This window comes from Podarcis erhardii (assembly GCF_964252035.2).
Source record: "Podarcis erhardii genome assembly, chromosome: 1".
In the NCBI taxonomy this organism is placed as follows: Eukaryota; Metazoa; Chordata; class Lepidosauria; order Squamata; family Lacertidae; genus Podarcis; species Podarcis erhardii.
In genome coordinates, this window is record NC_138497.1 from 46,140,924 (window position 1) to 46,167,611 (window position 26,688).

The 26,688-nt window shown below is 40.6% G+C and overlaps 1 protein-coding gene across 3 annotated transcripts; it reads right to left on the reverse strand.

Annotated features, from left to right (window-relative positions):
* Nucleotides 1-1,897: 1,897 nt before the first annotated feature.
* DNAL1 (dynein axonemal light chain 1) lies at nt 1,898-26,681 on the reverse strand. 3 transcript variants are annotated; one of them, XM_081881966.1, is made up of 10 exons: nt 26,010-26,681; nt 20,674-20,876; nt 19,668-20,120; nt 11,904-11,942; nt 9,304-9,413; nt 7,961-8,016; nt 6,148-6,203; nt 5,325-5,451; nt 4,608-4,754; nt 1,898-2,058 (listed from the first exon to the last, which is right to left on the reverse strand). In XM_081881966.1, the coding sequence occupies exons 1-10, from the start codon at nt 26,584-26,586 to the stop codon at nt 2,006-2,008; spliced, it is 1,821 nt and encodes a 606-aa protein (XP_081738092.1). In that variant the 5' UTR covers nt 26,587-26,681; the 3' UTR covers nt 1,898-2,005. The 3 variants fall into 3 exon arrangements, with proteins under 3 accessions (XP_081738092.1, XP_081738090.1, XP_081738091.1); XM_081881964.1 differs by lacking the exons at nt 19,668-20,120; nt 20,674-20,876; nt 26,010-26,681 and adding exons at nt 13,592-13,678; nt 14,620-14,779; XM_081881965.1 differs by lacking the exons at nt 19,668-20,120; nt 20,674-20,876; nt 26,010-26,681 and adding exons at nt 13,592-13,678; nt 14,428-14,447.
* Between the last annotated feature and the right edge of the window lie 7 nt (nt 26,682-26,688).

Here is a 26,688-nt window from a genome sequence, read left to right on the forward strand (position 1 = left end):
GGACAGTTCGTAGAGTACCATATGATTAACCAGGTGTACACAACTGCCATGTTCTAAAGTTTGTTATGATCCAAAGGCTAAAGTGGCCGTTAAAATATATAACTGTTCTAGCTAATCCAACAAACAAGTTAGTTCTGGGGCAAATTTGCAGCCCATAGTAATATCTGGAATTTACCATTCATACAAATCTAACATGGCACCGTATCTCTTTTCTATATACAGACTGAATGGACCTGTACTTATGAATGTATAAATGTGGCTTCTCCTTAACATCAGCTGGTGGTTTATGGACTACAAATATTACCAGACCTTTTACTTGCTTACTTCTTTTTAAAATAACCTGCATGTACGGCTTTGCTTGAAATCACTGGTTGATTTCAAAGAGCACCCTTTGAGGCTGAACCACAATCAGGCATTTGATATATTTTCTTATATACATGCATCATACATCTTATCAGGTTCATCAGTGTTATTTATTGTATACTGATATGACAGCTTAGCATATATTAGTTTATTAAATTATTATTTTTTAAATCCTTTCTCCCTTAACTTCTTTGTTCATCTAGTTTGGTTAATGGTTAAGACTAAATTAGATTGGTTAATGGTTATGACTAGACTAGATTATTTTTTATTTTGCATATCCAAAGGCTAAATTATAGATATTATTGGGCTGGGGATTAGAGTATGTGGGAAATGATGATGTAATATGGACCACATTTTATGCTCCTATATCACATGTTGACAATGAAATTGATTGTCACAGTCAAAATCATTTAGTAAGAAGAACTGGAGCAAGGGAAGAACAGACTGCAACATGTCATTACAGGTTAATCTCTGCATTCAGGTTAACTACTGTACTGCCTACAACAAACTGCAACACCCAGTTGCTCTCCTTTAAATCTTTCAGGACTGACTTTAGAAGTCCAATGGTATAAACAAAATATCTATTGGTGAAGGAAGAAAGGAGTTTAGGGCTTTCTTGTTTCATGTAAAAATACAGCGCATTTGAGCACATAGACTACATACAGCCTCATTCCCTTTCCCTTCTTTCCTTCCTACAATTTCTTCAGCTGTCATTCATCATTGACTGAACCCTGAAACTGAAGCTTATTTTCAAATAAGCTGCAAGATTTGGGCCTCTTTAAACAGCTGCTGCCCCTCCTTACATTACTAAAATTCCAGACTGATGAATGATTCTGCCATTCAGTAACACACCAGCAGCCCAAGTCTTTAAACAAAGGATGCAAAATTCAGCCCATGAATCAAATCAAACTGATGGTCAGGAAATTAGTGGTTCATCTACAACCACATATATTGCCTTCACTCTTCCAACTAATACGGTACATAAAAACAGTAAGTGGCTTCCAGAAACATTGACAATTAAGGTACCAACACAGCTCAATATGTTAAGTACTGGGCTCCTAGCAGCAACAAATTTTGCTTTTTTTATCTACACCATGAGTTTCATTTTGTAAGAGTCTCACCAGTGTCCATATGACCATAATTAGTATAGCAAATAGGAAGAAAAAGATGAGACACTTTGACAAACATGTAGAGCATACCAAGTTTCAGGTGCTTGCTTTTTTAAAAAGCAGATGGTATAAATAGTCTAATAAAAAATGCTGCTTTTCCCCCCACCCCCAGTTTTAAAATGATTAAAAACTCTGCTGAACAAACACATTAAACAAATGTGCCCACTACTAGGAAGACTGAATTGTGGTCCACCCCTCCCCCCCCCAAAAAAAATGTACTTGCGAGAATTACATTTAAATTAAACAAAACACTAAACGCTCATAGTAAAAATAATCAAAAAAAGACAAATGCTTCACACAATTGGCATCCCCAGTTTTGGTAAATAAGTCTTTGGGTGAGAAAGGAGAACACAGAGATAAGCCAATTTAAAATGTTGCCCAAGATTTTCTTCAAAGACATATTTATACAAAAGTTTCACATACTGTATAGAGCTGGAGCTACAGCAATAATTTAATAGGGAACAAGAAAAAAGTCACGCTGGGTTTTCCCCTTCTTCCCCTTCTTCTTGCTTAATAACTGGAATACCTAAAAATGAGAGTGGAGAACCGTTAAACATGTTTTTAACTAAAACTTGAGAGAAAAACAGTGCAAACAATAAAACTAACTAAAACTGCTGCCCAGGCCTGACTTAATAACATGCCAGCAATTAAGCACTTAGGAAAATGGACTGATCAATGCACCTGTGAAATATCATAGTATTCTAGGAGCACAGATATTAAAGGACTGAAGTGAAAGAATACAAGCGAGAAACAGTTTCCAATGAGAAAGCTTCAATTCCACCATCACCATCTAATGGAAGAAAAACACAGTGATTCTAGCATGCTTAATAACTGCCTCCTTTCCCTGGGCTGACTACAAATTGTTCCAGAAGCCCAGAAAAGCCTTTTCCAAGGCATTTTCTATTGTCTGAGCAATACACCATAGTCCACCTACAATTTGTTGCCTGAACCCAATATTTGTATCTGATTGGAAAATGGAAATATGTGAACAATATAATTTTTCAAGGTGATGTCTTAACTGCCAATCTCTAGGGAATACTGGATAATTTGGGCTACATAGCAAAATAGATATTTTAAAGCACTAACTGACAGAAAATATATATATGGGTCTGTTTTCTTAAAAAATTAAGATACCATTACATTAACCACCCAATATACAGAAATTCTGGACAGAAAAGAATTCAAATCTTTACCAAAATATATTTAATGGGGAAATGATGAGTTAATACTTTGCTTGTTTAACTGATGAAGCTATTCTTGCTGAAGAGCAAGCACGATTTAGACAAAGCAGATCCGCTATAGACCATTGCTTTGTACTAGCCCATTTTATAGATAAGTATGTTAAGAAACCAAGTGGTGTGCTATATGCAGCTTTCATTGATTTAAAAGCTGCATTTGATTCAATCTCTCAAGTAAGATGAACTCTTCAAGTATAGATGAAAGATTATTGTTCTTGATTAAATGTCTATATAAAAACACTGTGCTGAAATTGCATTGCCCTTCAAATGGGTAGCTCACAGGATGCATACCAGCCACAAAGGGAGTTAAGCAGGGTTGTATCCTAGCTCCCACACTATTTAATTTCTATATAAATGATATTGTCCAGAGGTTAACATTCCCAGAGTATCATGCCCCTAAACTGGCCACAAAAGCCATCTCTATATTATTATATGCAGATGATGCAATACTTCTATCTCACATAAAAGTGGACCTAAAAAGATTGATGAGAGCATTCTCAGGATACTGCCAAAGAGAACATCTGGCTGTGAATTACAAGAAAACTAAAGTCATGGTGTTTTCAAGAAACTATAGGCCCGTAGATGGTGTATGGGTAATCAGTTGATTGAACAAGTTAAAAGTCTTTAAATACCTTGGCTTTAATTTTCAGTCAACAGGGTCATGGGGAGCACATTAGAAATATACAAAGGAAAAAGCTTCTCAAAGTGCCAAAATTCTGACACGCTTTTTCCATACAAAAGGTGGCAATCACATACAATCAGCACTTGAAGTGTTTACAGCTAAACCCTTAGCACAGTTATTATATGGGGCTCAGATTTGGACAGGTGCACACCTTGGATCTACAGAAGCTGTTCAATCTAAGCTCCTAAGGCAATTCTTTTTCTGTTCCATTCTGTGTTCCAAATGCTTCACTGTGCTTGGATGCTAATCTCCCTTCTGTTGAATTACAGACTTGGTGTAGGACATTTAATTATTGGCTTTGGCTAAATTTTTTTTTTTTAAATAAATATTTATTAAAGTTTTTAAATATAAATGCACAAATAATAAACAATCTTACTTCTGTCACAAACATAGTTTCATCACTTCTTTGGACTCCCTCGCGTCTCCCGCTCCCATTTACATCGTTAAAAGTTTTTTCCAAACAAATTATCAACTTGTTTACAATCTCATGTCCACTCATTCAAATATAATCTAGCAATTCTTCCAAAAAAATTTATATTTTCTTTAGTCTCACTTATCATCAAATTTAAATCTAATTTAGTGGTGGCCAATTTTTTATAATCTAGCGTCCTTCTTAACATTCAACCAAATTACAATGTTTTTGTAGATACATCTTAAATTTCTTCCAGTCTTCCTCCATCTTCTCTTCTCCCAGATCACGGATTCTGCCAGTCATCTCGGCCAGTTGCATATAGTCCATCAGCTGCATCTGCCACTCTTCCAGTGTGGGTAGATCTTGAGTTTTCCAGTTTTTTGCGATGAGTATCCTTGCTGCTGTTGTTGCATACATAAGGCTTTGGCTAAATTTAAACCCCACCGGTCTACTACCCTTAGTATCGCAAGATTGTCATGTTTTTAACACTGAGCTTCAGTAAAGCAAATAATAATGATATTGAGCGACAGAATAATTTGGCCACGATAAGGAAAATTTTGTCCATGGTATGATTATTTTCCACCTAGTCATTTTGACACAATGGCACCCTATTTGCAAACCTATCTTCAGTTTACTTTATTTTATTTTATTCCTATGGCTAGTGGCTGATGCAACTAAAGATTCTTCTTCTACTTTGCTTTTCTCATCTGCTAAATGCCACCCTGCTCCTACCCAGCTCTCACCATCAAGTTTCTTGAGTTTGGGCACTCGTTTCGTTGCTTCCTCAACCCAGGCACTCTGCGAATCAGCGGAATATTTCTCTTCCAGTGGATTACCTACAAACACCAGATCCTCCAGTAATGGCAACTCTGCCAGCCTCTGAAACTCTGCTGCAACCACAGAAGGAAACAAAGTTGTGTTATGAAGAACACAGAAACCTCAGAGTTGTATGAAGACTCCTCTCAAGACCAGAAGACTGCAGATTTGTGACCCAGACTGCCAGGTCCCACATAAACCTGCCTGCATGCTAAGGCCATCCTTGAAGGCTCTTCTTCATAGGTCAGATGGGTGGCTACCAGAGAAAGGGCCTTTCCCATTGTGATTACCTGCCACCCAGTTGTATGTCTTTTCAGCACCAGGCAAAGTTTGTTCCCCAACCCGTCTTTTAAAATCTTAGCTGAATTTGAACTTCTTTTATTGTGATTTTATGCCTTTACTGTTCTGCTGTTTTCATCAATGCATGATTTCATTCCCCACCCCCTAATATAATTTAATATGATTTGTTAACTACCTTGGGAATAGAATTGATGAAGGTCAGGCTATTTACACTGTCAAAAATAACTACACATAGACACACATACTTACAACTTTAGGAATCAACTCGTTTACCAACCTAAGTTACCTGCTATGAACTCATTATAAATTACCAATATATTTATTGAGAAACAACTCTGGCTTACCCCAGTCTTTTACCAGATTATTTGACATGTAGAGAATCCTCAGCTTCTTCATCACATGGAGCCCTTTCAATTTCTCAATCAGGTTGTATGAGATCCACAGCTCCTCTAAAGTATCCCCAACTGCCTCCTGAAAGATGATACTGCTTCAGAAAAGAATGCTCTGCATTTTCCTATTATCATGTATGTTGTCTGAACCCCGAAAGAGCACACCAAAGAAATAAAAGTTTTCCTCTGGAGTCCCTACTTCCCCACTAGCAGGCTGCAAGCTGAGACAAGCCAACAAGAGGACAACATCATAATTCAGAGAGAAACCAAGACTTTCAGCCTTGACATTAAGACAGAGGAGAATTGTATTCCAGACATCTGGACATGAAAGAAGATACAGAACTGTTTGCAGATACCTGCACATTAGATGACTAGTTTCTTAGCCAGCTCATTAAGTATAAAAGTAAGTCTTGCAGAGAACAGGCAACATCCATCAAGAGGATAAATTGAATTTACATCTCCAGATTCCTACTGCGATATGTAACCACTGGGCTAGATCATTCAACTGTTGTTCCTCATCACTGAAAACTGGTCATGATCTGGGAAATGGAATGGGTGGAGTGTTGGCAGAAGGCTGTGCCAAAGGTGCTTTATCTGCACAGTTACTAGGGGAGTTTTCCTTATTGGTGGGAAATTTGCACAGTTACTACAAGTATTGATGATGTTCCTGCATCTACTATATTTTTGAACAGTGTTAGCATCATATCCTTGCACAGTAACATATGGCAAACTACTCTGCAGTAGTATAAGCAGCAGTCGTCTTAAGAGGGTTACTTACCAGTCCATTCAGATTCTTTACATTGTTTCTTCCCAGTGACAATATCCGTAAGTTTTCTGCAATGGAAACAAAGCAGGTATTTTTCTACAGTGCTAGTTATTTAAGTTATGTGGAAACTTCATACAAGCCAATGCCAAGGAGCTATCTTTTATTGATCCAACTGTGTCAAAGGGAAAAGTGTGTAGTCAAAGAATGGAAACAGATAGCCACTCACTGAATGGACACAGTTTGAAACTATCCTGCATGGATGCTCTAACCCAGGACTGAGGAATCTGTGGCCATCCGAAGGTATTTTGGATTATAACTCTCATCATCCCTAACCACTGCCCATGCTAGATGGGGCTAATGGGTACTGGATTGGAACAGAATTTGCAGTGGCACAAGTTCCTTAATCCTGCTCTAACCATATAGAGAGTCAGTCAGTCATCTATAGTCTGGTCATTCAGGGAGCTGAGTTTCACCGCACCCCTCCCCTATCATAAGAAAACAATACTCATATGGATTATTAATAATTCATATGGATGGAGCTTATAAACATCCAGCATCTCACCCATGTGTTTAGAATCACTGTGAGATGTTTTCCAAAGCAACTGTGATGGGATGATGAGCTGCTTGTGCGTAAAAGCTTAATCCCTCAGAGCTCTGGCATGGTTCTCAAACTCTGTCCTTTAAGGGAGCCCCTCAAAGCATGACTCCCTCAATCGCTGGCAGAATCCGACAGTGAGCGTTTACGGAATCTACTCCAACATAAAAGTTCCTTAACGGAAACGCGTCTTCGGGATTCTCGGCGCGACAGTTTCCGGCGAGGAGTGGGTGTACCTATAGGAGGTCCTGAAACTTCCCCACTGTTTTCGCTGGAAGTCTCCCTGAGCCATCCCTCCGACTCACTTTCTCTCTGAACTCCCTCTCCCCCCCTGCTGGTACCTTCCTCCGCTGCCGAGTCTCTCCTAGCTTCCGTGAGCCCTTCCACCACCTGCCTCTCCGATGGCAGTTCCCTGACAGCAACCATAGTAGCCGGACATCTTTCCCAGCAAAAAGCATAATGAATGAGGTGTCTGAATATATTGGAAACAACTGCTTAATAGTGTCTCCCTTCCTCAATGCTCCTGGCAATATTACTGTCTTAACCTGCGCTTGGTGATCAGATACAAACGGATGCAACAGCGCTGATGAATTTTGCTCATAGAACTAAAAAAGCAGCAGCTTACAAGTATAACATGAACCTAGAATATACCTGTCCATGTGTTTGAGATATCCACACACATTCCTCAGTGGGACCTATAGCAAGGAAGTGGTTCCCTTCTCTGGTGTGTACATGCATACACATGCATGCGTGTTAAGGGGGGTTAGAAGTCACTCACAATCCAAATCATGGCATGCAGATTTTCATCATCAAATCAGCAGTCAAACATAATTATTCAATGCTTCCTAACACTCTACTGCTTATATCAATTTTCAAGTGAAATCTTGATTTTCAAATTATCTGTTTTCTGCTGTAGTCAATGAGAAAAATTAATGCCAAATTCCTCTTTTTTAAAGATGGTATCAATTGTTTAAAATGTGTCTGCTCAAATGCTATTTTGAAAAAAATATGATCTCCCTGATCCTACAATATATACTATACTCAAGATATCCTGATACGGATATAACCTTCTAGGAAGGTGGGTGGTGAACTCAAAGCTGAGTCCTGCTCCCAATTCCAGTGCTCATAAAAATTTGCAGCAGGAGGAGGATCTGAACAGACTTCACTTATTTCATACTTTAAGTGAAGGTACATATAATGAAGCAGCTTCAAAAAACACATATTACTTACTTAACCCATTCAAGTTGGCAATTTTTTCAATGCAGTTTGTAGATAAGGACAGCTTTCTAAAATGGGGGAGAAATCCAGAAATTGTACATGAAGAACACTTAAATTACCAAAGTAGTGGTTTTTTTACAAATAACAATTGCTCAGAATACTACATTTTGGCTTCCCAGAAGGAAGAACACCCCCCCCACCCTCATTCTCTGTTCAAGGGGTTCTCCTGAATCCCACAAAAGCCTATTTCTGGGGGCACTGGGGAAGAGAAGGGGAACATTGACCATTGTGCAAGCAGAAGTCCTCGATTAGGGCTTCCGCTGATGTGGAATCTTGGCCTATGTTTTTATATGTGCTTTTTTTTTACTGTCTTTGTTACAGATGGAGAACTCATGGTCCTCCAGATATTCAAATTTGGCTTCAAGTTTTGGTTAACCACAGTTTCTAGTGTCATGCAACTAAAGTGACCATCAAATATTGTCAGTACTGTATCTTGTTAGAGAAGAATGTGGGAGTTGCTACAGATGTTAAATGCTGCATAATATTTTGTGCTGCACAACAATATTTATTTTTGTTACTATTTGTTAAAATAAAGGTAAAGGTAAAGGGACCCCTGACCATTAGGTCCAGTCGTGACCGACTCTGGGGTTGCGGCGCTCATCTCGCTTTACTGGCCGAGGGAGCTGGCGTTTGTCCGCAGACAGCTTCCGGGTCATGTGGCCAGCATGACTAAGCCGCTTCTGGCGAACCAGAGCAGTGCATGGAAACGCCGTTTACCTTCCCACTGGAGCGGTACCTATTTATCTACTTGCACTTAGTGCTTTCGAACTGCTAGGTTGGCAGGAGCTGGGACCGAGCAACAGGAGCTCACCCCGTCGCAGGGATTCGAACTGCTGACCTTCTGATCAGCAAGTCCTAGGCTCTGTGGTTTAACCCACAGCGCCACCTGGGTCCCCATTTGTTAAAATAATATGGGTTTAAAAAAAGAATTATGGTTAATTTAAAACAAGCCAACATCAAATCCTGATTTCTGAAGCTGAGTTATTTAAAAACTAACAATTGTTAATGTTAATCATAGTTTAGATACCACAATGTTTAGGCAAACACAGTAGTTAGAATGACACAAGCTGTGGTTAACCAAAAGCAAAAGTAAAATTTCCAAACTCCTCTTCCCAGGAGGAAGCACCTGGGAAGAGAGGGGATAATAGTTTTGTGTGACATCCAAACATAACAATTAACAAGTCAAGAAATATGAAAATTGCTTTTAAAAAATGAACACTAAATTAAAACAAAAAAGCAGAAGCAAAGAAGGCCGAAATAACTTAAAGTGGCTCCCACCAATATACAGAACGTACTCGCAGCTAACTAGAGTGGAAAGAGATGCATCCATTTTCTCTATAGGGGGAATCTGGGCATAAAGTTTCACTTCTTTGGCCTCCGACGGCTTCTGACCATTTTTTTCTTCCTAATTAAAAAGAGAAACAGATAGAGGAAGACATCCTATTCAGTATATAATTATGAATGTTCAATTTAGTCTATTGTGGCTATTCAGCTGCATAATAACTTGCACTAAAGCTATAGTTAATGTTGACTGAGAATTGTTCAGGCAACCTTGAATATGTGGTAAAATGCTTTTTTCTCAGTCTGGAATGCTGTTTCTTTACACAATCTATGAAAAATTGGTTGCACTGAGTTAGGGATATCACTGGTCCAAAATATGGCTGTGTGTATTGTCACTACTAATTCATTACTGTTTAAGGTACTGCACTCAAGAGCAATCAGGGCCTTGGTTGAACCCCAATAGAAACAAGTTGTCATGAGCAAATTACACTTGGATAGGAATGAAAAGCTTCCTGGCCTTGTATTCAGTGATTGTAAGAACTCCTCTGACTAAATTGTGAATTTACAAAGGAGTATCACAAAAAGTTTTAACAGAAGGGGCAACATTTTCTTAATATAAAACTGTAATCATTTCTTCTCAAAATGATGCCGGAGCTCCTATATTCCACCTAGTCTATTTTTTTTGCCTATCCAATCAGAGAAGACATTATTCTAATCATTTTGTCTTTGACTCAGATATTTAAATATGCACTTCACTTAATGTAAGAACATGGTCATACTCATGGTAGTTCAGGCAAGTGGTACATACAACCCAGTGCCCCATGTCTGATTTGTGTCATGTTCCGTTATGAAGTGTGTTTGCACATGTCCTGTTTGTTTACTAGAAAAAGGGAATGACTTCCTGGTAATTAGACTGAAAGGCTAATTGTATGAGAAAGGCAGGACAGCTGGCAGAAGATCCATCAAATACTTAAGTAGGGGACTGAAGCAAACATATCTTCCCTAATTACATCAGCCTTTACACCCCACACCAACCACAAGCTTATAATCCCTGATTTTAAAGCTTTCTACCTCTCTGCCCTTGACTAAGTCTCATCTCATTCCCTTGTCTCCCTTCCCTTCTCCCCCACTATTCTTCACCTGCTCATGTAGCTCCCTGCAGACTATCATTTTCAGAAAAAGGGACAAATCAAACAATGATACAGTATGACAATAAACCTTAGGTGTTCTGGAGCATGCTGTAGTAACACTGTATAATAATGTAACCTTTTTATTAAAATAATATTTGAAAATAAATTGAGGGTTAATTTTATAAACATTTCTACTATGCTCTACTAACTTATCAAAAGTGAAGAGTTTAATACTGAGATCCCAATAATAACTAGGTAGGCTGAGACCATCCTTTAAAAATAAAGCTGGCAAGGCCTATCAAGCATTTTCATTCTATCCTGCCTTTGACCTCCTTCAATGCTTTTTATCATGTTGTGTCTTATCCTTGGATATGCATGCCCCTATTAATCAAACAGCTTTCATTTCCTCCTTCTTCAGCAAAACCTTTCCCAAACCTACCTATCAGTCTTAGCTTTTCCTCTGTTGGGTCATTCCATGTCATATGATCCAATGACTTTTACTGTACCATTTTATATTGCTTTCAGTTTCCTAAAAACAGTATTAAAGAAGATCCCTGATCTCAGATTTTATCTCATCCTGTTTTTCAGTTTGAGGGCTTGAAATTTCAAAAAATAAACAATTTTGGCTACACAAAACCTTAAAAGTTCAGCCCAGAATTAACTAAAAATACAAATCTCTTCAGAACTTCATGGGTTTTAATATGACATGGCACATTATGAACTTACTTTAAAATTTAAAGTTAAGCTACAAAGTTTAAAATTTTTAAACATGATTTAAAAAAAATCAATGATATAAATTCCCCTAAAGTTGTATTTATGATTTCATATTTCTAAGAACTTCCTGCAAAATTTTATCTTGGGATCTCAACGTGATTACATTTAAAACAAATATTTTGTACATACATAGGTTACTGGGTTCTATTTAGGATAAATGGGTCTTCTTGGAGTAAAATGTAACAGAATAAACAAGACTTCAAACCATAATATCAGTTACTTCGGGCATTTCTTTTAAAAGTTATTCAATTAAAAGGTACCGGTATCTGAAGTGGAAGTTGGATATCTATCATGAATGTATCAGTTGAGATTCCTGCACTGCAGAAAGTTGGACTAGATGACCCTTGGGGTCCCTTCCAACCCTAAAATTCTATTAAATCTTGATTTCTATCCTGCTTCTGCATCTTGCCCATCTAATGTAGATACTAAGCACTCAAGCACTGACTATGTAAAGTTTGTGCACACATCAGTGTCTGCACATCGCTGAAGTTATTTAAATATTAAGTAGCATTAGTAGTAGCAGTATATAGCAGCCCAAATTAAAAAAAAAGTACTTCAGTGAGCTAAAAATATACAACCTTTTGTACAGAGGTATTCCATTCCATTCCTTGCAAAATGCTATTTCTACATCATTACAAGAAAAATGACAAAAACTTATTCTTAACAAAGGAAATCCACACAAACTACATAAGCACAACAAATCTACTTACCCATCTGGCTAGAGCTTCCTTAATAGTTGTTGCTTTTGCCTAACAAAAAAAGAGTATGGAAATACATTTTAATTAATTTAGGAAGTCAACTAGTTAATTTTGTTTTGCTTTGATCCGTTATATTTAAATACATAGACATACTGTACTATATTATAAAGACATCCTTGTCAAGGCATGAGGGAAGTTCAATGAATGATTTAATATGTAATCAAAGTAAGTGAATGTGTTAAGACAACACAAATTTTCATCTTATTTGGGAATATTGGCTATTCCTCATTATATCAAAGCAAAAAGGGAAGAACCAGGTTTAAAGGACACAGTAGCAGTAATTGCAGCTGACAATTCCATTTGCTTATTATTGGATTTGAAGTAATAGGTTAAACTTTGGTAACTTGGATATAAACTGGAAGGAAAGTACTACTTTAAATTTGTCAACAACTTTGGTACACGAAGGAAAGTATCAGTACAACTGTACAGCCTGTACCATAGTAAATGAAATGGTATTTCCCATTTAAACACATTTCACATCGGTACTGTATTACAGTATTAGTTAATTCATTTCACTAGTCTATTTCACTAGTCCATTTCACTAGTCTATTAAAGTCTGCATTTTGTTCATCATTAGCTGAATCTCAAGATTATAAAAAGGGTGGGGTAGAAAACTGAATTCTAAAATATTTAATCCCCACATATGAAGATTTTTTTTAAAAAAATGGTTTTAAAATGACTTTAAAAGTACTGTACAATTATTTCTGTACCAGCATTAACATAAAGCTATCTGGATTGTGTTATAATCTTCAGTCACATATATGCTTATATATTTTTATACCAAACAAAGAAAAGTCTCATTAGCAACATAACACCAAATATTAGTTCAGTATTTTTTTTAAAAAAAAACCTTCTGTCCCAGTTGTCACATAATCAGCAAATTCAAATGCTACCAACTGACAGGATCAGCACAGCTATGTGTGTCACGTCTTCTCTATAAAACATGAGCATTGTTTTTCTTACATTGAAGCTTTAAGCAGGGCAGTGCTGCATGAAAGGGGCTTATGGCGCTTTTAAAGGCTCTGCTTTGCTTTGGATGCAGTTTTAGGTATTTTGCTTTTATTTTTAAACCCAAGATAGATTCAGGCTCTTAGTTGCCTGAAACCCAACCAAAAGGGATACTTTACAGCTTTACAGAGATAGGCAGAGCACAGATGTAACAGATCTAATTTGTTTCTTTCTTATATCCTAAAATCTACCAACCAGATCCAGGTGCAAAAGACACACAGTAAGAATCAAGGGTGCCTCTGAATCTGGGAATTTGTTATCAGTATCAACACTCAACTGAGTTCACAGTTTTTCCACATCTAGTTACTTTCCTTCATTTCAGCATTTAGATGGGATAAGTCATTTGGTTGTTGCTATTGTTGTGATACTTGGGAATTGGGGGGGGGGGGCGAAGCCCCTTGCAGCAAATTACTCAGAGATACTCCAGTAGATCCCGATCTATCTTTTGTCCACAACTACTTTACAGTAAAATGAAAAACTCCACAGCCCAAAGCAGAAAATTTAAGTATAAACAATACATGCATTATGTCATGGAATTTATCATACTGAAAATTCTTTTAAAAATTCACGTGTCAACTTTTAGCTCATTAATGCAGATTCAATTTGTGCCAATCTCAAAAGTATTTATTTACCATTCTACTGAAGGCGACTTCCGATACTCAGACAACTCCTTGATGAAGAACAATTTATGTTGATCTCTCTTCAAATGAGCAGCCTTCCTATAAAAAAACAACAACCCCTAAGTGTTAGGATGAGCTTCAATCACCATAGGGATAATCTCCAAATGAAAGACAAATGAAAAAGGTTCTATGTTGGCTTATGGTTCTTTTATTAACAATAGCTACCATTTATATAGATTTTTTTAGAGTGATTACAGCGATTCAAATACATTGTCTACTCTTAAGTAAAACTCGCCTTAATCTGTGCTGTGTGACGCAACAGTTATCCCTTGCACTCACTAAAAAGAAACTTTTGACCCTCGCAGTATATCTTTCTATACTCACTATATACTGTATATATATATATATTTCTGTCGAGACCACCACTTCATGCATCAGATGAACCAAGTGAGCGCTGGCTCACGAAACCTTATTGCACGCTGCAGATGAGGGGCTAGAACTGGTTTGCCTGACACACAATTGTGAGCAAGCTCTAGGGGGGTGAAAACACTGAAGGAAAGAACCATCTCTCCGTGACACACACACACATACACACCGGCCTCCTTGTTTCAATTTGCACGAAGGTTGGAAGAACCATTCCCTCCCCTGAACTTTCCAAGGCACACCCTCGAGCATCCCCGTCTCACACCACGCACAGGTCCCTCGGGCATCCCCGAAAGGCTCCTCTCTCCAGCCCCCGAGCCAAGAACTCTGTTCCCTCAGGCCGGGCACGTTCCTCCTCCCTCCACAGCCACCGTCTCTTCTCCTCCTCCCGCAAACCGCGGCCAGCAGCTCTCTCCCCGCCATACACAAACAGAGACGGGGGGAGAGCCTGTTCCCGTTGTCCTCCAGTCCGTCCCCGCGGGGTCTTCCCTGAGGAAAACCATGGCGGTTCCCTCCGCCTTCTTTGCCTCAGCCCAACTACCGCGCGCGTCCACTCGCCTCCCCCCCCCCCCAACTCCCCGCCGGCCTCCTTTCCTACTCCTCTCGAGCCGACTTACCATTATTATGATTCTGGTTGCTACCGTCTGCCGCTCCGGTTGCTATGGCACGCCAAGCCCGTGCGCATGCTCACCTGCAGGGAGGGAGGGAGGGAGAAGAGGGCCGGGGCGGACGCCTCTGGGAAGAAGGGTGAAGTCAACAGTTGGGATCATAGAGACTCACCTGAAAAAATAGAACGGCTTCGATTCCGGAACTCTTCGACAGGACCATAGAAACGGGGAGGAGGTAGAAAGGTCGCTAAGAGGCAGATCTGACGCCCCCTGGTTTCCGGTGTTGTTTGTTGTGTGTCCACGCCCGTCTGTACTGTACAAGGGAGGTTGGATGCTGCGTTTGGAGGGGTCGGATTGTTGTTGTTGTTTAGTCGTGTCCGACTCTTCGTGACCCCCTGGACCAGAGCACGCCAGGCACTCCTGCCTTCCACTGCCTTCTGCAGTTTGGTCAGACTCATGCTGGTAGCTTCGAGAACACCGTCCAACCATCTCGTCCTCTGTCGTCCCCTTCTCCTTGTGCCCTCCATCTTTCCCAGCATCAGGGTCTTTTTCTAGGGAGTCTTCTCTTCTCATGAGGTGGCCAAAGAATTGAAGTCTCGGCTTCAGGATCTGTCCTTTCAGTGAGCACTCGTGGCTGATTTCCTTCAGAATGGAGAGGTTTGATCTTCTTGCAGTCCATGGGACTCTCAAGAATCTCCTCCAACACCATAATTCAAAAGCATCAATTCTTTGGTGATCAGCCTTCTTTATGGTCCAGCTCTCACTTCCATACATCACTACTGGGAAAACCATAGCTTTAACTATACGGACCTTTGTTGGCAAGGGGTCGGATTAAAGTACTGTAATTCAACTTTTCTAAAAACCGAGGGCGTATCTCAAGTGGTGTGATCCTTTCCCCGACAGCCAAAAGAGTTGGCAGCAGGTATTGACCACAGCCAGGCAAAGGGGGCTCCCGTTGCAGCATTTTAAAAAGTACCCTTCAACAGCCATGGATGGCCCCATCGCTTCCATTATTTCATATTGGCTAGATCATCATCATCACCATCCGTTCATATTAACTGTTATTGTTAACATAACCAGTCAACCCTGATTAATGCTCAAGAGAGCTGCTTACAGAGAGCTGCGCTTCAGATGAACTTAACAGGCCAGCAATGGAAACGTCTTTACAGTATTCAGAATGGATTATGTTAAAGCCAGTGCTTTTTCTCTCTCGGGGGTTACTCAAGGGTACGCAGTACTGGCACCCCTTTGTCTAGAAGAAAAGCACTGGTTAAAGTTGTCATTATCCTCCAGATTTTTTTTTTTAATCCTGTCCAGTGTTTACTACATTTTGGAAAGTGCTGCAGATATTACTAGATATTATAGTACCACATAAATGTAAGATTGTACAGTGGTACCTCGGGTTACATACGCTTCAGGTTACAGACTCCGCTAACACAGAAATATTACCTCAGGTTAAGAACTTTGCTTCAGGATGAAAACAGAAATTGTGCTCTGGCGGCGTGGCGGCAGCAGGAGGCCCCATTAGCTAAAGTGGTGCTTCAGGTTAAGAACAGTTTCAGGTTAAGAACAGACCTCCGGAATGAATTAAGTACTTAACTCGAGGTACCACTGTATTGTTAAGTCATTTGTAAAATCTTATTCTGGCAGAAGATACAGGTTTCAAACCCTCAGTGAGTTAAAAACTTCTTTTGCATACAAAGACAGGCTGCAGTGGATTGAGCAGATGAGACCAATAGTGAGTCCACTGGTCAAGGCAGTTACTGCACATTCTGTAGAGGGAAATGAGGGGCAGATGGGGCTTGTTAAGCTGTGAAGGTAGCCCATCTAGGAGAAGGAAAACACTTCAGGCGCTGTGATTCTTCAGAGGTTTGACATCACCCCCAAAGTACACACCATTGACTCCTGAGACAGACGGATGCCAACAACAAAGGCTATACACTCTTTTATATATATTACAGTGGTAAGGGTAAAGGTAAAGGTACCACTGCCTGTACGGGCCAGTCGTGTCCGACTCTAGGGTTGTGCGCCCATCTCACTTAAGAGGCCAGGGGCCGGCGCTGTCCGGAGACACTTCCGGGTCATGTGGCCAGCGTGATGAAGCTGCTCTGGCAAACCAGCACCAGCGCAGCACACGGAAACGCCGTTTACCTTCCCGCTATAAAGCGGTACCTATTTATCTACTTGCACTTAGGGGTGCTTTCGAACTGCTAGGTGGGCAGGAGCTGGGACCGAAAGATGGGAGCTCACCCCGCCGCGGGGATTCGAACCGCCGACCATACGATCGGCAAGCCCTAGGCACTGAGGTTTTACCCCCAGCGCCACCCGCATTACAGTGGTACCTCGGGTTAAGTACTTAATTCCTTCTGGAGGTCCGTTCTTAACCTGAAACTGTTCTTAACCTGAAGCACCACTTTAGCTAATGGGGCCTCCTGTTGCTGCTGCGCTGCTGGAGCACAATTTCTATTCTCATCCTGAAGCAAAGTTCTTAACCTGAAGCACTATTTCTGGGTTAGCGGAGTCTGTGACCTGAAGCGTATGTAACCCAAGGTACCACTGTATATCATATATTGATTAAATTAAACAATAGTGGGTTGCATCTATTGTTAGTTCTACTCAGGGTAAGTCAATGGATATGCAGTGGCGGAGGAAGGGGTGTGCGGTGGGTGTGGGCTACCCTGGGTGTTATCACTGAGGGGGATGACAAAAACATGAGTTTTTTTAAAAAAATTGGGCTCACAAAACTTTTTAGTTCAGTCAAGAAACGTACAGAACGTGTCTGGCACTGGGCGCCACACCACGGGGGCCGGCACTTACTGCAGGGCCGCCAGCGTGCCCGAGCCATGCGTCTCTCCTGGGAGTGATGTGGTGGCTTCGGCGCCTGCATACTCCACGCTACTTGAAATGGCAGCATGGGGCTTGTGTCGTGTCTGCCCACTCACCGCCTCTTCCTCAGCCGCCCTATAAGTGGGGGAGGGCGGAGAGGCTCCACACAGCTCACCCCACCCCCAGCTGCAGGACGCACACTCTGCACCGGGCACCCGAGCAGCTAGCTACGCCGCTGTGGATATGCCCAACTTAGTGAGTTTACTTACTGAACTTAATTGAATGCAACCCTATATGTGTGTACATATACAAGAAATTCCCCATTTATGCAGGGGTTATGCTGCAAATGGTAATTTTACAAATTCAACATTTAAATACATAATACTTTATAAAAGAAAAATACCCAGGCGGTGTATTTTTAAACTCAATGAACTACAGACAACAGACTAAGATCAAGACAAATTATTTATGTGTACATGTCAGATGAATGGCTGTCTGATCTCTCTCTGTTGTTACTATTATTATTGTTATAATTACCATAATTTGCATTTATGAGACAGTGTCTCAAGTGACTTGCTTATGTTTTTAAAGTTGTAAAACATTTTTTGCATGAATTAGCATACATTTTAATGTTTCTTTTCTTTTATTAACAAAATACTTCCATTCCGTACATTTATAATATAAAAGAAAATAATTAAATCTGTGACATCACAAGGAGTAACATTAATCATAACCAAGTGCACAACAAAACTCTAGACATGAATCTGATAATTATAATACTAATATAAGGAAATTGTTGATCTATTCCTACTCAAAAAAGGAATCAAAGGAAGGAAAACTGACTTCACATTTCCAAATTTGAGTAATAGTCTTACAATAAAACAGACAGACATATTTTTTCCAAAATTTCACTTCCCAAAATATAAATACATTGTAAAACCATAGGTCTTTATTGGTTTTAAACAATCTCTTAGTATAATCAACAATTTTCTCACATTTTGGTAAAACTTTATTTTGTCTCCGTCCTTTTTTTAAAAAAAAGAAAGTCAGTTTAGCCATAATTGCTAAAGCCCATGATTTTCTGACTCATCATTTGATTTTTGTTATGGTTGGCAATCTCCAATACTTTGTGCAAAGAATTCTGCCTGTTGTAATAATATAGGAAACTAATTAGCTGTAATTCCTGCACAGCAGAGCTTTTGACTAGATGACCGTTGGATCCCTTCCAACTCTACAATTCTGTGATTCTATGATTCTAATTATTTGTCTTCTGACTTCACTGATAGTTTAATGCAATGTAAAAAACAACACAGGATGGAGTGGGACAAAATTAAAAATACATCAGAAAAATAAAAACATTATTGACTAAAGGGGTTCATGAAGCAGTAACATTAATGGAACAATCCATTAGGTTAGGTAGAAAAAAGTGGTGTTTAAGACAAGGAGTGTACAGTCCCATGGCAATCCTCATTTGCATTACTTTATGCTAGTCTCATTTTTTATTCTTCATATCAGGGAGAGAGCAATATCACACCACATCCAAGAAAATTATGGCCAAGTATGGTTTTTGTTTTAAACTTAGAAGGTCAGGCTATGTGTGACTCTAGTCTTTTTCTGACCATGTTTTAAAGACCTCTTGGCTTTGTCTTCAAGTAGTAACATTGGCTGTGTTTGCTAACAGTAGACTTATTCCAGAAATTTCAAGATAGCAGAAAGTAGTCATATTCTGGATATTTGATTTCAAAATGGCAGATTTTTTTTGCTGGTTTTGAAGAACAAGTTTGTTTGTTTACCTTTAAATTCATTATGGTTTGCCGCCTTTGATCTTTTAAGAGCTGGCCAGGGTTTACAGCTTCATATTTACACCCTCAACCAATTCATATACCTGCATGTTTTTATCGTTAGAGTTCTTCATCCTAAACACATTTTATCATATACACCTTTGGCTGTTCCACTCTGAATCAGTCCAATCTTACCTTGTCATCAGTTTAGATAATAATTTAATCCAGCTAGGTCCATATAACATGTTTCATGTATTTCCTTCCTCCTCAGGCCCTTTGGCACATTTACCCACAATTTCGGTTGCCGGTGTGCAGCTATCTGAGTGATCATCTCAAGTGGAACTGCAGAAACTCCAAAATCTTCCCCCAAGAATGTTCTTGGGCATGGGCATGAGCTCTCTTCTCTCCACCACCCAGAATAGGCACCCCTAAAACACGATCTAAGGCTACCAGACAAACTGGGGTAAATATTGGATTAATTTGATGGCCTGCTCCAGAGTAACTCAAGAGTGTAAAGTTGTCCTTCCCGTGTTGGCACAGGCACCCAGTGGCTATCTCAGCATATAAAGAACTCTTCCAAATGCGGTCTTCTTCCCCGACTACAAAAAGGAAGTGCCCTTCTGCTTTTTCTATGGGGATGCGACTACGTGAATTAGCTGGGTCCATTGGGTCATCCAAGGCTTCGTAAATGTCGAAAACACCATTCTCTGAAATACTGACTCTGCTCATATTAAAGCAAAGCCCAGGCAAAGTAAGTGCGCCATAATGGAGGGCAGTGGCTGTGATGGAGCTGCAACCAGAAATGCAGACGGCAGCCACTACTTCTGGTAAGAAAGTCATCATTGAAGATGCCAATTCTGCTCCTTTGCCAGTCCCAATAACACCAATTCCTGGCCCTTTAACCTTCAGGAATGAAACAGCACGAGTGGGAATTGTAGAGGGGAAGAGAAGAAAGAACACATGTTAGAAGTCTGTGTTGTGGAGCATCCCTGATATATAGAGAAACCTGACAAATTATTAACTTATTCTGGAAAAACAACACACATCAAACCTAAAAGCTGATACCAAAATATCAATTCAAATAGTCTAACCCATTAAAAAAATGTTATTTTATTAGCTTGGAAAACTAGGTTTACAATATATTCACAATAAAACTATTTGTTAATTTCTTAAAATAAGAGCATAATCTATTCCGTCTCATGCACATAGTTTTTTAAATCCCTTCTCCAAAGCATATCCCAATAGAACCAGTCTTCTTCCAGAAAGGCAGATGATTTGATCTGACCTGATCCCATGATTTCTTCAGCTAGCAAGTACAAGATCTAAAAACAAACACTGGTATTTCCTCAAGGGATGAAGTGCCGTTTTTTCTCAAAACTGTCGTCCATACAGACTCTTTCAACTGCAGGAGAGCAAGGAGCTGTACGTATAGGTAAACAATCCTTGCCATACTCACCTTTGGATGGCGCAGCAGAAACCTTGCTGCCTCTTCAAAGTATTCAAGGTGGAAATCCTCCATGATTTTGGGAAGATCCTCAAAATTAAAATATGGCAGGGAAAGAGCAGCAAAGCCATGAGTAGCCAGAAGGCTGGATCGGTATTCAATTAACCCACCTTCATCACCAAACATATCTATCACCCCTGGAAAGGGGCCATTTCCTAATGAAAGCAGAGAGCAATGTTGTTGGGGCACAGAGCATTGAAAGAAATGTTCATAAAATGCTAACAAGAATAACACTATTAAAACTACATTATCAAAATACAACAAAACACTGATGCCACATTTTCAGGAAAGAAGAAGAGAAAATGCTTTAAATGACTTGCAGTGCAATTCTAGACATGTATACTCAGAAGTGGGACGCTGGTGGCGCTGTGGGTTAAACCACAGAGTCTAGGTCTTGCCGATCAGAAGGTCAGCGGTTCGAATCCCCTTCTCCTGCCAACCTAGCAGTTCAAAAGCATGTCAAAGTGCAAGTAGATAAATAGATACCACTCCTGTGGGAAGGTAAATGGTGTTTCCGTGCACTGCTCTGGCTTGCCAGAAGCGGCTTAGTCATGCTGGCCACGACTCGGAAGCTGTACGCCGGCTCCCTCGGCCAATAAAGCGAGATGAGCGCCGCAACCCCAGAGTCGGCCACGACTGGACCTAATGGTCAGGGATCCCTTTACCGTTACCTTATACACCATTAGCCCCATTAAATTTGGTGGGACAGTGTGATGCACGTTTTCCACTCTTTGACCTCTGTGTTAAAATAACCATATCTCTTTAATAACAGTATTATATTTTCATCCTATGATAGTATTATTTTATGTTGTATTTCTTTCCTTATTCAGTGGCCTCCTGTCTGTGTTTAAAAACTACAAATACCAACCACTAGGTTAGTAGATAGTTAAGAATCTGTATTCTGTATTACAGCACTCATTTTAGCAAAATTGTGACATTATACTGTAGTCATACCAGTATTGTTCAGGCCTGTATATATTGGACTCTTCTCTTTTTTATGTTTAATTTTCTATTTTCAATAATTTAACAATTTAACATCCAAATTACTCACTTATTCATCCCTTCTAGACTTCCCCTCACCCAACTCCTGATTTCCAATTTCTCCCCTTTATTACCTTACACATCTTTAGTTTTCCATTCAGTTACAAGTCCATTGATAACCCTAATTCACATAGTGACCCCCAAAGATTTTTAACCAAGGATATTACAGTTTTGGTACGAATGCCAAGTACCTCACACAGAGAATCATGCATTTTCCTCTAAATTGTCAGGACAGCTCTGTTGCTCCCCTGAAAGGCAATGCTGTGGTCCTCAAGCTGTAGAAAGGATTTTTTTAAAAAAATAATTTTTATTAACCGACCAATCAAATCAAATCACATCACATGAATTCCGAATTACAAAGCCGAATTTTTGTTGGGGGTACCCATATTTCAAGTTCCGAAGGGGATTCCAATCATCTTCTTGCTGCTGCATTAGTGTCCACAAATCTGTCCAAATAATGTTCAAAATTCTATCCAGTCCTATCTTGCTGTTCCCACATCTCATCTTGTTATTTTCATATATTCTTCTTTTTTCTTTGTGATCTCTTCTGATAATCTCCTTAAGCAGGTAAACACAAATTATATTCCTGTGTGGATTTTTCCGTTCGTCCAATAACCATATCGAGATGGTTTCCATATATCATCACTTCCATAAATAAAAGCACTCTTTCCATCATTAATCTTCACAAATCTGTTGCCTTCTTTAGTCCTCTGAGGAGGTTCGCCCGCAATATGAAAACAATGCATTCCTCCTCCCAGACATAAATCTTTCGACAGAACTTGCCAAAATGGCGACGCTGTTTTTTACTGCGTCATCCCAAAGCTCTTGTACTTTTCCACGATCTCCTTAAAACATGCTTTTGGTTAGAAATTATCTTCACACAGTCTTCCAGCTTAGGTCATTTAAGCGGCATTTCTGACTTGTGTGTGTGTGGGATTATTGGTTAATCACATAAAAGTAAGAAAGGAAAGTTCCCCCCCCCATCCAGTCCCGTTGCCGACATACCGAGCCTTGGTGTGTCTTCTCATGATATATTCCTGTTTATCCGACCCGTCTTCTTTCTCAGAGATCCCTTCAATTAGCAGTCTTTACTCCCCATTCTTCCTTGAAATATGTGCATTTGCTTCTTTCTAATTGTTTCTTTTGAAGTTGCTGCAGCTAGTGGCGCGAATCAGAGACAGCGTCCAGGAGAGCTGAAATCCACACAAGGGCTTTCTGCCTAGTGCCCTCACCCCCTCAAGTTCGGGGGTGGTATATATGGGCACAGCAGGCAAGGGCAGTCCCCCCCATTCCCTTGGGGGGGCAGGGAGGCTGTTTACTCCCATCACAGCCTCTTAATTATCTCGTGTGGGTCGGAGAGATGTTATTGTCGCCATCTTCCAAAGCGCCCCTAGTGGCCCCCCAGCTGTAGAAAAGATATTAAGGCCGTCGTCCTATTGACACTTACCTGAGTAAATTCTATTGAGCACACTGAAGCTTACATGCATAGGATCAGGTTGTTAGGGGAAATCTCAGGCATACGATAGAATTTAAGAACTCCTTTTGTACACCAGTGGTACATTAAAACATCACATCTGGGCTTGATCATTCAGCTCTGGCAGCTACTTATACCACTGTGTTCAAGGTTCAATCTTCAGCATCTTCAGGGATCTCAGGTAGCTGTGCTGGGCAAGACATCTGCTTGAGACTTTGGAGAGCAGCCATTTCCATGGTGTCCTCCAGATGTTATGGACTACAATTCCCATCAGCTCCAACCACCATGGTTATGCTAGCTGGAGCTGCTAGGAGTTGTAGTCCAAAACATCTGGAAGGCCACAGTTGGTGAATCCTGACACAGCTACTAGATGGGCCAATTATATGATGTGGTATAAGGCAGTCTTGTAGGTTCACATAATGTACCGTGTTAAAAATAACTTGTTTAATTATTTTATATTTTATAAAATCTCCAGTAATTGAAGGGATAAATAAACAAAATGAATGTAAGTTTTAAGTCAAAGGTTGCTAGCCCACTGAGTTGTGTCCAACTAACCTCAACTCAGAGTAGACATATTGAGATTAATGGAACCAAGTTATTCATTAATTTCAATGGGTCTACTCGATGAAGAAAACTTAGTTGGACATAACCCATTGTTGATACTAAATAAGTGCAAGTAGTAAGTATTCCCCACCAAGCCAGGTTTTTAAAATTATTGAACTAACATGCAGCAGTGAGGTGCCAAGTCCACCTGGTATCTTGGACATCACTGAGGCAGATGAATTAAAGAAGTCAAGTTCCTTCATCTCATTCAGTCACTCCTCCAGGTACATGCAATGTAAACAATTATTAAATTATGTTAGTCAGTATTATTATTATTTTTAAATGTAAAATTCAGGAGGCGTGGCTAGCTGGAAAGCTAAACCGCGAAGTAATTCTGTGTCTCCATCATCTCAGGGCAAAATCTAAGCAGAGTGGATCCTACTAATATCTAAACACAAACTTTTGTACAGCCCCAGCGAGGTAATGATCTAATGACTACAGGGACCAAAAAGCAAATATGTGAGGTTAGATCTTTAGGAAGAAATAGCAGAAACCCTGTCTGAGGCTTCAGAGGAGGCGTCAGACACTGGTATGACCAAAGGCAATATGAGGGCACCAAAAGGTGGGAAAGTATCTGCCACAGTGGAGGAGAACAGAGACTCAGATGAGTACATTAATAAAAGAAGGTAGACACCAATCTTGGACAGGGGAGCAGCCCTAGTTCTTTCTGAGCAGAAATTAGAGATGCTATCTAAACAACTGTCAGATATTTCTAAAACAGCAAACGATGCGCACAATCTTGCTGTAACCAATCAGTCTGAGATGCAAATCTTACAAACAACGACTGAAGATTTATCTATGAAACTGGAGGAACAATCAGACAAGGAGGGAAGGAAAAAATTCTTCTCCATTATATCCACAGTTAAAAGCCAACCTTTCTCCAAATCCTGCCTTAGCCCTACTATCTTTAGACATAGACTTGGGCTTCACCCTGCAACACAGAGAATTAGTAGCCTTCTTACTGACTGCAGCATAATTAGTGATAGCTCAACAACGGATAAACCAGTGAAAGACCCCTGAATATATGGGGGAAAATATTTGGAATACAGCCATATTTGAGCATCTCACTGGACGCAGGAGAGCAAGTAAAGGCATAACAAAAAGAGGCAGCTTCCAAGAAATGTGGACCCCTTTCTATGTTAATGACCAAAATCAATAACTTGTTATACCAACCGCTCTATTGTCTCAGTGGAGAGGTTACATTAAGTAATATATTTGAATACTGAATGTGTAAGCTTATGTGTAAAGTCAATGGATAGAACAAGTACCATTAGAGGTAATGCTGAGCAAGTGTTAAAAGGTTATTGTTTTTGGATTTGTTTAAAAACCAATGTATAGACTCATGCATCTTATAATTAAATCTTCCCATATGGCAAACATGTACAGTATTCATATTTGTGGACTGGTGGCTCTGGCTGAATTCAGTGCAGATACACTATGATTATTGCCAAAGTTTAAATCTGGCTTGTTAAGTATTTGTTTTTGAAATTAAAGGTAAAGGTAAAGGGACCCCTGATCATTAGGTCCAGTCGTGGCCGACTCTGGGGTTGCGATGCTCATCTCGCTTTATTGGCCAAGGGAGCCAGCGTACAGCTTCCAGGTCATGTGGCCAGCATGACTAAGCCGCTTCTGGCGAACCAGAGCAGCGCACGGAAACGCCGTTTACCTTCCCACTGGACTGGTACCTATTTATCTACTTGCACTTTGACATGCTTTCGAACTGCTAGGTTGGCAGGAGCAGGGACCGAGCAATGGGAGCTCACCCCGTCGCGGGGATTCGAACCGCCGACCTTCTGATCGGCAAGTCCTAGGCTCTGTGGTTTAACCCACAGCGCCACCTGCGTCCCTTGTTTCTGAAATTACTTGCTGGTAAATGAGTGATGGCTACTCTTTGGGGAAAGTGTGCTAGTTGCAACCCTTAGTGTTTTGGAATATTATCATTTGAATATTATCATCTCTACTGAAGGCCTGTCCTATTTGTGCCCTACCAAGCTGAACACAGCCCACCAGCCTTGCATAGCTGCCCACTAAGGATCTGAGCATTACCCTGTTTTGCTGCTTGTCTGGGACTGCAAAAGCAAGGTGACTGTCAACTTTTGAGTTAACTAGGTTCCCTCAGGACAAATAAGCAGCCTGAGCCCCGTCCCACTGCCAAGTTTGCCCAACTCACCTGGGGGAAGGAACAAGCTCCCTCTCACCGCACCGTCCTTCACCCTAATCCTTCTCACTTCGGGAAGAATGAACCGCCTTTCCACGTTCGTTTTGGCAAGCACCTGTCCAGGGATAGCACCGGGCTGGCTGTAGCCCTGGTGCACTGACACCTCCAGTTTCATGGGACCCTTCACTTTTCTGGGCTCCAGCCTTTGGTAGGGGTTCTCCATTGCAGCAGGCGAGAGGCTCCAAAACAGCCCCATGGGCTCCAAGCCCGTGTAGTCTCCTCCCTTGGAGGGGTCTTTGGACAGATCGACCTGCCCTTGCTCATCCGCCTGGTAATGGGCACAGGAATCAAAGAGGATGCCCTCCTCGTTCACCGCCAGCGCCCTTAGGGTCACTTCCTGCCGGGGCGGGAGTCCCCAAACCGAAACCTTCGCGGGCTGATCTGCCAAGCCTGCAGCGGGGTCAACCGAGACTGTCGCTACCCCTCTTCTGCCGCAGCTTTTGAGGGAGGTCCTCCCGAAGGGGCGGCTCACACCCCCCAAGTGCTCCAGGCAGACGTCCCAAGCTTTGGCTGTGACCCGTCGCCACATGATGGGCTGCTACTAATCCGATCCGTTTGCTATTGCAGACTGCGCGCTGCTCGAACAGAGAGCGGAGCAGAGAGAAGGAGACACAATCTGCAACTTCTGCTC